Source organism: Dromaius novaehollandiae, chromosome W (assembly GCF_036370855.1).
Source record: "Dromaius novaehollandiae isolate bDroNov1 chromosome W, bDroNov1.hap1, whole genome shotgun sequence".
Lineage (NCBI taxonomy): Eukaryota > Metazoa > Chordata > Aves > Casuariiformes > Dromaiidae > Dromaius > Dromaius novaehollandiae.
This window is the reverse complement of record NC_088130.1, coordinates 70,025,771-70,038,247: the sequence shown is the minus strand read 5'-3', so window position 1 is coordinate 70,038,247 and position 12,477 is coordinate 70,025,771. Positions and strand designations below refer to the sequence as shown.

The 12,477-nt window shown below is 36.4% G+C and overlaps 1 protein-coding gene across 8 annotated transcripts; it reads right to left on the bottom strand.

Moving 5' to 3' along the window:
* Positions 1 to 34: 34 nt before the first annotated feature.
* Positions 35 to 12,450, bottom strand: LOC112994483 (lung adenoma susceptibility protein 2). Of its 8 annotated transcripts, XM_064499723.1 has the most exons (9): positions 12,384 to 12,450; positions 10,691 to 11,020; positions 7,940 to 8,272; positions 7,490 to 7,588; positions 5,807 to 5,954; positions 4,482 to 4,590; positions 2,927 to 3,058; positions 1,344 to 1,417; positions 35 to 446 (listed from the first exon to the last, which is right to left on the bottom strand). In XM_064499723.1, the coding sequence occupies exons 2-9, from the start codon at positions 10,968 to 10,970 to the stop codon at positions 332 to 334; spliced, it is 1,290 nt and encodes a 429-aa protein (XP_064355793.1). In that variant the 5' UTR covers positions 10,971 to 11,020; positions 12,384 to 12,450; the 3' UTR covers positions 35 to 331. The 8 variants fall into 8 exon arrangements, with proteins under 8 accessions (XP_064355793.1, XP_025974648.2, XP_064355794.1 ...); XM_026118863.2 differs by having other exon boundaries at positions 7,490 to 8,272; XM_064499724.1 differs by lacking the exon at positions 7,490 to 7,588.
* Positions 12,451 to 12,477: the final 27 nt, after the last annotated feature.

The following is a 12,477-nucleotide window of genomic DNA, read 5'->3' as shown; positions in this document are numbered from 1 at the left end:
TGCAGTTAAGTGGTGACTAGAACTGGCCAAGCAGTTTAATATTTAGCGTTTTTATTTTTATAAAGACACAGAGCTTCTTCCATGAAAGCATTCACATTACTTTAAACATTCCTAAAATGATCTCTCTCATCACATGTCATTAGATCCTACTGGAACCACAAATAATTAAGCTTTGAAGTAATGCATGAACAATAATGAATAGGTATTGAAATACTGAGTAATACTTTCCGAGAACATGTGCTGATACAGCTTCCAAGAAAGATTCTGACCAAAGGACAGTCCATCACATTATTTAAATTACACAGTATTAAAAGATTCCTAGATATCAGCTTCACAGATCACTCATTTTTTCTTCTTGTTTATCTTCTTGGTGATCATCGGTTTGCTCCTGCTTGCTACTGGTATCTTCAACAAGACTTTTAAGACGAGACAAATGGTGTAAAGCCCTAGATTAGGAAAAATAAAGACTTTCATAACAGTGTACATATAACTACTTACATTAAAAAGATTCTGATTTCTTACTAACAGTTTGAATAGTGTTAGATACAGTTCTCATCTCCCAGTCTAACTGTTGCATTCATTTTGTCTTAGAGATTATAGAATACACCAAGACTAAAATAAAAAAACCTTTTCCAAATTGAAATTTCAAATATGTTTTCTCAAATGCAGGTGCTCACACAAACGTGCAGTTCCTATTAATTATTACAGCAATGGGTTATTTCACACAGCATGTTAAATGCTGCAAAATATGTCAGAAAGCAGCTTATCAATACTAAAAGTTATTGTATTGTTTTAATTTAAAAAGAATCCTTTTATTTAACATTGCAGTACAGAACTAAACAGCAATACTGAGATTTGTTGAGGCAAATATGCTATATAATCAAAACCTGTTTCCCATTCTGCCTTTTCTTAAACTTATTATGTCTTTATTCACTTACAATTATTCACTAGGACTCCACTGATTTCATATATGGACTATGTTTCTTATCAGTTATTGTTCTCCAAGTAATTAAAAAAAAGAAAGTATTTTACCCCACATTATAAACTTCTCCATGTTTGATTATTTTAAAGTCCACTTATGTGTAGCAATACTCAATTTATTGTGGTGTGCAGATTTAATTTCAATACAGAAGATACAAAGGTTTATTAACAGAGTGAATCTCTGCAACGATTCGTTAGATATTCCTCTGCTCCATGAACTGCCATGTTTTTAATTATTCCTTACTGGTTTATTCTAACAAAGTCTTCAGATCACATGACAACTCTCTCAGCTAATTTATCATTCTTTCTATGCATAACTTTCTGAAACTGAGTGAAAAGTCAGAAAACCAATGGTCACTTACTTCTGAAGAGAATTAGTAACAGGGATCATCTCACTGTCGCACAGTTCTAATTCAGCATCTGCTTTTTCAGAAAGCTTAAAAAAAAAAGAATTGCTAATTGAGGAAAAGAAAGCTAGCTGAATATGACCATAAGCCTGGAATTTTTATAGCACTTTTCATTGGATTGTGAACAACTCTATATTGTACAATCATATAGTAATTCAGTTTGGGAGGGACCTCAGAAGGTCTCTGCTCACATATCCTGCCCTGAGCAGGGGCTGCTATGTGGTCATGTCAGGTTGCTCTGGGCTTTATCCAGTCACATCCTGAAAACCTCCACAGATGGAGACTGCTCAATGACACTGAGCAACCTGTTTCAGTGCTTGATGGCCCTCACAGGGAAAAAAATTTCTCCCATGTCCAGTTTGAACCTCTTGTTTCAGTTTACACCTGCTCTCTCTCATCCTTCTGCCATACACCACTGTAAAGAGCCTGGCTCTGTCTTCTTGATACCCTCCTCACAGGCACTGGAAGGCTGTTATTAGTTCCCTCCCAAACCTTCTCTTTTCCGGGCAGAACAAGCCCAGTTCCCTCAGCTTCCCATTGTCAGGCAAGTGCTGCAGCCCACTGACCATCTTGGTGGCCCTCCACCACTTTATTGATGTCTCTCTTGAAATGGGGGTCCCAAAAGTGGATACTCCTATTCATATAGCCCAGTATGCTGTTGGCCTTCTTTGCTGCCAGGGTGTGCTGCTGGCTCATGTTTGGCTTGTAGCTATTAAGACCATGAGGGACTTTTCAGCAGAGCTGCTTGCCAGACAGGCAGTCCCCAGCCTGTGTTATTGCAAGGGGCTCTTTCTTCCCAGGTGCAAGACCTTGCATTTGCTCTTGTTGAATTTCACGAGGTTTCTGTTGGCCCACTCGATCCATATATATGATTTATACATACGTACATATGATTTAAGAACACATTATAAGCAACATTACAAAACCCTTATAAAGGGATAATAAAGTCCATGAAATCATTTTGAAACTCAAGGACCACAAAATACAAACTCATAGATTCTCAAGTAGGCAAGAAGAGAGCAATTGAGAATGCCTGATTTTTCTAAACATTGCTACATGTCCCTTAAAGCTTAGTATTAGTTGGGATATTATCAGAAGACAACTCAGCCAGAATACAGCAGTTCATTCAGTGTTCTAGCTACTACCGTGTACCAGCATGTGATTGAATTGCCTGTAATGCCGCCATCTTCTGGTTTACAAAGACTACTTTCTGCGACACAGCTGAGGCCATCTATCAATGCTGCTGACCTGCCATAAAATGCCACGGGGAAACAGGACAGATTATAGCATAACACAGCACAGAGCTTCCAATTTACAATGGCAGCAGCAACAACAACAACAACAAAAAGTAGGTATTGGTTTTAGGGCATAGCAGTCTGGAGCATATGTCCCTGATTCAAAGGGAGTTGAATCCTGCTGAATCCTTCTTTGTAAGCTGACTGGAATCCTTGCCCATAAAAGCACTAAAGATATTTCTCAGAAATGTAAAAAGCACATCAATATCGACAAGATGCAATATAAGGAAACTGATCACTTACTTTTTCAAACTCTTCCTTTTCCTCAGCAATTTTATTCTGGTTTAAACTTTCATGAACTGCTTGAAGGTTAAATAACATTAGCTTTAAAGTTTCAGTTGGTCCGTGATGATTACCTCCAGAAAAGGTATTTTCCTAGACCAAACCCCAAAGATTTTGTTCATTTTGCAGTACACTGACAGTTGTCACACACACAAAAAATGCTTCTGAAGTTTCCCTGAAACAATTTAAAGGCTAATTTCTATGAATGTTTTCTGCTACCTTTTTTTAAAGGTCTATTTATAAATTGCACATGTATGGTGCTATGCCACACTGGATTGTCTTAATTTATGCCACTGTATGGTCAGTGAAGTCACTGTGAATACATATGTTTTTAGGAAGATCTGAGGAATCACAGAAAGGCCTCAGCCCTAGTTTGTGTAAAATAATTCAAGAACAGCAAGACTGACAATGTCAATTCCTTGTAATGCTATGAGAGCACTGGTAGAAAGCGTTTTAACATTTTGTAACTGACAGAACAAGTAACTTTCGTTAATGATACACATAGGTCTTATTCATGTAATTAGTATCTATATAGTAACTATTCATTCAATAATTAAAACAAATGCAAATTAATTCAAGGTGACAAAATCTATGGGTAATCCAAAAATACTTGCATAGGTCTAGAAATGTCTAGTGATCTAGCAGAACCAAGAGAGTGGGAAAGATGAAAGATGAAATACAGTGAAGCAACGTTCATCAGACAGAATATTTTGTCTCGTACATATTGTTAGGTTCTGTTTCAGCTAACTCCTTAGGCGAACAGAAGTACATGCAACAGTAGAAAAGTTAGAAGAATAATGCTCTGTTTACTACAGGAGGGGGAAAGAGGATATTAGAGCAGTTGAGATTCAAGGACAATAGGGCAGAAAACGTAGGAAATGTACCAAGACACAAATTAATAATATCCTGTTCAACTAGAAAACTGGGTTCAGCATTCATCTCCCTATCTCGAAAAAGGATAATAGAAATAGAAAAGGCTCATATAATTAAAATGAAAGAGTGAATAATATTAAGATTACCAAGAAGGTGATTAATATGAAAGAATGCAGTAAAAATAATGAATACTCCAAAGAGAGTAAATTGAATCTACGATCCAATTCCAAGGCAACCACAGGAATAAGAAGAAATATATTACGTAACTTACCTCTTGAACTTGACTCATAGCCTACATGACATCAGCAAGGCTATGGAATTAGTAGTATTTAATACATGAACAACAAAAGCCTTTCTTCCTTTACTTGAGGCAGGAAAATTATTATTTGAACAAAATATGGAGCATAAAAGTAAAACCACTACTAAGCAAAGCATTTTATAATTGGATGGTTTTTTATTCATAATTGTGATCAAGGGTTAGATTATAGGGTTAAATAACTGAAAGACTTCAACATGCTGAAATATGACTAAATTAGTGCAGTTCGACTTTCTGTTTCATATATTTCAGCAAGAATGACAACCAATTCACAGGCATTCTCCCTTTTAATATTTTCTGGTCTAACAAATACTCGGTTTTACTGACCTTATTTTTCTCATTTATACAGTCTTCTAGGAAGTCATGAACAATATCTGCCTTGGGGAATGGTAGAGTATTCTCCTCGTCCTCACAGCATACAGGCACTGGTGATTTGCTAAAGAAAAATTAAGGATGCGACAATGGGGAATAATAACAGGTTTATAAATTAAAAGAATTGTTTTAGGATATAGTCATTATGATGGAACCAGATATACTGCCTCAATGCAACACTGTGGAGCACTGAGTAGTCCCGTCAGCACTTTGGTGCTTGTAATAGAGCCAGACAACTGTTTTTTCCAGTTTTGCCAGTATAATCAAAACCTGGGTAGCCATAAAAAAGCAACTGAACAAAAAAAGTGATATAAGGACTTCTTTAAAACTCATCCATAATTTAGTATACATGCATGTTTTTCTAACACCTGCTATTCCCGCATTATTCAACATCCAAAGAAAAATAGTTGCCTTATCTTTGCTGACCTTTAATCCTTCTATAGTCTCAAAGCTATTCATTTTAATTCAAAACTAGTAGTTTCATGGAAATAGAAATTAACAAAGCCTGATTTCCAGTGGTGCTCTCCTAGGTGAATATTCTGGTGGCTAGCAGAGGGTTAGATTATTATCCTCTCTCTCAAGAGAAACTTGAATAGTACCTCTTCTATTGTCAAATGAAAAAATAATCTTGCAAGAACGTTGTATTCTGAGACTTTTACTCATCTGTTAAATATTGCTAAAATTAACCAATGGTTCAGAATCTTCTGGGTAAAGGGAAACTGACAGATAGACAATGTAAATAACCACAAACACCTTCTCTTTCATTTCAAAAATGACTGAAACTATAGGAACTTCTAGTATTGATTTCTAGCATTTTTTGGATCTATAAAATGAACTTCCACTTCCTGAACAATGGAAATTTCACTCCCAGGAGTGTTCCAAAATTTCCCAAAGCCATACTGCTTTTTTAAAGCACACACCCCACAACTACTAACCAGTAAACTCATGAACTATTAAACCTAACAATTTAAGTTCCCTTAAATATTTTTCTCTTGAAGTAATATCTTTGTATGTTAATGATATAACATATAAGAAACACTATTAAAAGCCAACAGTAAGTAATACTGATAGTACTCTTCTCAAGATGGCAAAAAGGAGAAAGTAGTGCATGAATCTCCTGACCTTGGAATATCAAAAGTTAAGCACTTCACAGAAATCTAGCTATAAATCTTTTATGTATATACCACAGCACTGTTACTTACACTCTATATACAAAAGTCACTAAATACATTATGTATTTTCATGAAGAAAAATATTTCAAAAAATCTACATTTACTTACAAAGCAACTGGAATATTTTCCCATGATCGTTCTGCTTCTAGTATATCTATTGTAGAAGGACTGTCATCATTTTTCAGGACATTCGACAAATCTTCAGTTGAAGTCTCCAGAGATTTCTCAGCCTCCAACATAAGCTCAAGTTGGTCTTCTAAAAAATAAAGATAAAATATGTCTGACCCTCTTCAAGCTGGCATTATTTCCACACTACTTTCAATTTTATGTAATACTCAAAGAAAATTACTACAGATGAGTTACAAAGCACTGGAAATATTTTACAGATATTATAGCCACAACACAGCTCCTTTGCTTATCTTGGTATGACAGCATGGCATGTAAATCATCTGTACCAAGTGGGATCTGAAAGGTTCTTGACAAAAGCGTGTCTAAAGCAGTCAAGCATTTATTTTCCTAACTTATTCGATACAAATATCATATTCAGCATTCAAGATTATTTAATGTTTTTAAAGTGCTTTCATGCTGTAGGAAATACAATTAAGACTATTTCACAAAACAAAGTTAAATACTACATATTGATACTGCAAATTCATTGGCTAAAACCTATATAAAATAATAGGAAAATTTCTAATACGTGCTTTTACAGATACCTGGGAGAGAAATCATGCAAACATACACATGCATATCATATATATAATCATATACAAAAATCACATTTAAAAATAGGTTGAGACAAGCACTCAAAATGACAGACATTCTCATATATTTTTATATCTATCTTGTTCACAGTTGATAAAAATTTCTGGGTGAAAAAAAGGATATAACCACATATTAAAACCAGCTCATCATGCATACTCACTAGGTAAGGTGTTTACAGATATATGCAAATCAGGCTTTTTGTAACTTTGAATTCACAACATAAACAATATTTTAACTTACTTTTTATATATAACTTCTGGGAAAAGGGGAGAGATCAATTGTTATAGCTTGCATAACAAATACATTTTTATTTTTAAATGAGGAGAATTAGAGAGAAGTGAAGGTAATTAACACTTTGAGTTGTTAATCTCTGGTATCAAAGCAAATCTAACCAATATTTCATGATACAAAGATAAGATAGTGTTGCCCGCTGCTGAAGAGCAATGGCCTACTACAAAGAGTGGCTACATAAGAGATTCTCAGTCTTTACATATATTGAAGGCACTGGATAACCACATATATGGGTTACAAATATCTCCTGCTGACTGTGTAAAATAGGGGAAAAGACTGCATGATAAATGATACTTCTTAGCAATTTGGCAGATTCATTTACACTATGTGTAAATCTCTACGTTACGTAATATTACACTATGTTAGGAATCTCTCTCTTCCAAGTCTACACTTTGTATAATTAACTTTAGTGCTTGAAATTCTATTAAAATATTTGGAATTATTGTCATTATCTTACAGTAAGGTGCTAAATATGCTACTGTAATAAATATTCTTTGCTGTAAAGGAATGCTTAAGTATTAATTTATATAGGAAAACTTGAAGTATAGCAGCTGTTTAATTTGGCCAGCTGCTAGTAAGTGCTTTTAATCATTTGTCAAAGATGGGAGTAAACAAATCTACTGTCCAGGGCAGTCCAACTAACATAGGTAGTGCTGTGATTTAAAAAATGAACACCTCTTTAATTTATGTACACATATCCTCAAAAATTCAAAAATGAATTTTGTGAAATATAGTTACCTCTGAATGGCCGTTTTGTGTGTCTTGAAAAGGAGTCAACAAATTGGAAGCATGAGTCTGGACTGTCATAGTTGCAACTTTCTGCTACTTCGTTGTCACCTGTTAGATCCAGGCAACCATTATGTTCAAAAAAAAAATCAGAATTGTCTTTATCCATGGACTGTCTCATTTTCAGGATCTTAGAAGTTTGTGAAGAGGAAGCTTCACGTCGTATATTAAAAGTTTGACCATCACTTTCACTAGCTGAATCAGAAAAAAGGTTATGACTGCCAAGCCAGATTGGGTAGTGAAAATTTGGAATACTACTTATCCCTGAGACACTTAAGTTAGACTTCCCACTAGTAAGCCATCTTGGGTAATTCTTAACAGGAAAAGCACTAGAGTTCTCTTCAAAAGACAAGGCTCTTGGATTTTCTTTAGAAGAGACAGAATTGTACCTATGAGATGTACCTACGCTGTGCTTCTTTTTGCTGAAGTTTTTGTGTAGCTTCTGATTAGCAACAGATTTGTCATTCTCTTGAAGACAGAAATCCTTTTCAATATGAAGCGATGAGGTTTGGTACGGGTAGAAAGTAGACTTTTTAAGTGACCACCTATTCCATTCACTACTTTGATGCCTTGATTTAAAATGACTGCGCTGGACAAAGGGCCGAGATCCATCTGCTGGAAATGTTAATAGGTCATCTGTCGTGAGACTAATCAAGTCCAGGTCACACTCAGTCCTCCTTCTGCAGGGTGAAGCAATAGAACCTAATCCTGCATGCTCATCGAAATCCTCGAACACTGAAAAATGAAGACATTTTACAGGAATTGCTAAACTTCAAGCATACCAAAATAATACATTCATAAGATCTAAAATGAAGTAACAATTTAAGATCTGAGTGCGTTATTTACCTGAGTGTACTGAATTCCAGTTCTTGCAAGAGTGGTTCTGTTTCTAATCAGAATCATGAAAAATACTTACCAGCTGAAACTTACCCCTCCTTTTATAGTACTCAAAGTTTAAAGTTTTTAATATATTCTATTCTTACTGTATTTGTACTTCACCTTAATCTTATTTTAAATGCTCAATGTCTATCCCTTTATCTGATCCTGATACAGCTATAAATATAACTGTCATTTAAAAAAATCAACAACTCAAGTATCTTCAAGCTACCCACTCCCCAAGAGCCCTCCTATATTTTCTTCTTATAATCACATGCATATTTGGAAAACCTGAATTGTCTACCTGCAATTAGGAAACCCACTTCCTGAGATAAACCTCTCTGATCTATCGTGAACAAAAAAGTGCTTTTCCTAAAGTGGAATATTAGACCACTTTTTTGAAACCTTGGTTTTAAGCACAAAGGTAATCTGTACAACTGATTACTTTGCCTTTAATGTATATCTAATTACTGTTACAAGATAAATAAACTTTTTAAGGTTAATTAGACGTTTATCAATTTGATTTGTAGTTTTATAATTGTCCTTCGACTGGCAACTTAGCTAACATTCTAATGATGAATATCGAAGAAAAAGCAAATTTCTAGCAAATGCAGTCATGTAACAGTATGATTTATGTCGGACAATAAATACATGTGGAGTTCTACAGTCATATGACAGCTCCTCACAAGAACTTTTGACAGCTTCAGTACTGCTGGGTTATGGTGAAAACCATTATGGAGAAAAAAACCCCAACATCCTACAATCTATTTTTAGTGACACATTCAGAACTGTGTGTTTTGCAAATATGTCCCTAATATTTTAGTCTTAGTAGTGATACTTCCTCCATACAGTAAAGTTAGAAATGACTTTTCACATATCTAAATGCAGCAGATTTACTACAGAAAAAGACAACTAAAAGCAATAACGTGTAAGGCAATTAGCCATCTAATGGGCCTATAGACTCATTTCATGATCCTGCAGAAACTTACGTACTATATAAGATTAGACTTGGATGGCTTTCAGGGAAGAATTATAGCATCGAATTCTTATTTTTATAGTGAATACGCTTTGATTCACAAAAATAGGTTTTTCTCAGCTATTAACTGGAAGTTATTTTTGCTCACTTTCACTTGAATATCACAAAGAGAAATCTGTATACAACAGACTTCCATAATATACAAAATATACATGCAGCTAGCTAACATAGGAATGAAGCTAATGAGACTTCAGGAAAGAATAAGATAACCTTCGGTGTAATGTATGAAAAGATGACGTCTTTTACAGAATTGTTTCTCAGTCATAATCAGAACGCTTATTTTTCTTCGGATTATCAGTCAAACTTAATTAGAGGATGATTTATATTACAAAATCATTCTTTGGATAGCTCTGTTGATGAGAGGAAGAAGAAAAAGGTGTGAAGCTAGAGGAAGATAATAGGCTAAAGAAGAGGAAAAAAAACCCAACCCTGAATAATACAAGTATGTTATCAAAACTGTCCCTGTCAAGGCAACTTTGGCAAGTGTACTTTTTCAGGTATGAAATTTCTCTGTACTAAGGGCACTGCTATTTTAGATGTAATGGACAAAGCATTTGCAGTATAAACTAGCTCAGGTACAGTTATCTACTCTCAATCTTCTTATACAAGGTTAAATAGTTAATTAAACATCCAGTGATTCAAACCAAGTAATAATTGTAAAAGCAAATTCAAACCTACTTAAGTTTGCTCCTAGGCCCAGTTACTTTAGACTTCAGACCCAAAAGTACGCTCAATATAAAACAAAAAACAAGGAGCAAATTTTGTTCTAATTCCTGAAGACAAAGCAGGATTTAAGGGAATTCTTTCCATTAATTAGATTTGAGTGTTACTTACTCTGGCAAAGGAACTGGGATTTTTGTCAAGACTCAAGTTTAAGCCATGATTTACATTATTTTTAGCATATATTCACATACAGAAAACACATTTTCTGTTCCATACTCTGGAATATGTCATTGCATATAAGTGTGCATATATGCATATTAGTGTGGTCACAAGCTCTGTATCTTTCACCAATCCACTAAGTACTTACAAAAAAGAATCACAGAGAATGACAAATATTGCTAGCCATGACCAAACACCATTTACTATGCCACATATTCTTGCAACCAATTGTGCAGGAAATACTTCTTAACTAAAACTCAGCTGATACGAGTCAAGGAATTGCAATACCATCAGCAACAAAAAGAAGATAAATAGCAAACACCAGACCTTATTAAAAGACATATTTGTAGAAGACATACCATATCTTTCTTTGGTACGATGTTTTGAAAACTCAGTATGTTTGGGAGTGCTTTGACTTATGCAGATTTTTCCAGTGCTTATTTCTGAAGACATGAGACTTAGATCAAAATCTTCAATATATGCCTCCAGAGCCTCAGATGCAGAGCTGTAAAGCTTGTCCTTGTAGTGAATCACACTGTTTGAGTATGGATTACTGTTGTCAATGCTGTAGCTTGCTAGAAGGGAAGATACTGTTGAGTCAGGAGAGCTGACACTGAATTTTTTAATGAAGCTTGCCATAGTTTTTATCCAGATCTCTGTTAGAATCTCCACTCATCCTTTTAAGCAGTCTAAATGGAAAAAAGAAACAAAAATGTAAGTTATCAGCCTCACTGAATTTCCTTCTCATAAACTGCAGAGTATCTATGATTTTTATTTTTATGCAAGATTTATTATTTTCCTAAAAATTACTATTTAGCCACTCAGCTTGCTGCTTTTCAGTAAGTTTGTCACACACACTTGTCACCACTGGAAAAGTAAAAGGCAGAAAATGCAGCCTCTAGAAAAAAGATAACACTAAGGAGGCTCTTCTTACACACTGACACTCTAGCGGTGGCAAAAAATATAACAGAAGAGCAAGAAAATCTAGCTCCTTGTCAGTGCAAGAGGAACCTCATTACTCCGTTTTTGCAGGAATGGCATTTCACATTCAGAACTGCAGACATCTGTCAGCAAATTCAGGAAAAAATATGCCAGAATATCGTAATGTTTGATTTCAGAACGAACACAAAACACTAGTGTTCAAGCGCAAAAGTAGAAGTAAGCAAAAAAAGCATAGACACTACAGAAAACGGCTAGTTGAGTATAACAGACTAGGAAGCCATTATTTTTGCAGGTATTTTAGATAGGAACACATATCAAAGACTTTTACAGGATGCATGCGTGGCTTACATGGGACGTTGACGCATAGGGGCACTTAAAATTGCTCTATTTGTGCAATTAACAGTCAGGCCAGCACAAGTTGGCTTTGTAATCCCGTAAATTGTAAACTGAAGAGTTTTAAGTGCAGACTAGTTTCGAGTGCTTCAGTCAGGGTTTTCAAGGCCACTGAGAGAAGCTTGGTAGTTCATTTCCTTCCTGTAAGTAAAATCCCCTGCCTGGAAATAATCCATCAAGATGCTGAAGAAGAGACATGATGTAACAAGGAAGAAAGATAACTAATTTTATCACAGCAGCATCACACGCACACGAGGATCACTGTGCAAACACAGCATAAGGATTCATATGATTCAGCTGTACAAAGGGCAAAGGACGCAAAAAAAGGAATGAGGGCAAACACTCTCAATCAACGCAGGTTTTAATAACAAGCTATGACGTAACTACCCGGACACTGAAACCTCAGCAGCCGCGGCCCCCTCCCCGCTGCGCCTACCGCCGAAGAGGCCCCCTCGGACAGCCGAGAAGCCGAGCTGGGCCCCGGGGCACAGGGCGGCCGTTAGTCACCACAGCAGCCCGCCGAGGCCCGGCCGCGGCAGACGCCCCACAGCCCCCCCGCCGCCATTTCCCTCACAAGGAGGGACGGCGGGGGGAGGATGGGGACACTCGAAGGGGCACAGCCCCACGAAGGTACAAAGGTGCACAGCTCCTCCCACTACCGCCATCGCCGCCCTGGCTCCCGCCGCCGCCCCACAAGAGCCGCTCGCCCAGACTTGCCGCGCAGCGGTTTGAAGGCAGCGCGCCGCTCCCCAAAATGGCGGCGCGCGAGCGCAGCGGCGGCCGCGCGGCCTTGTGGGAGTCGTAGTGGGAG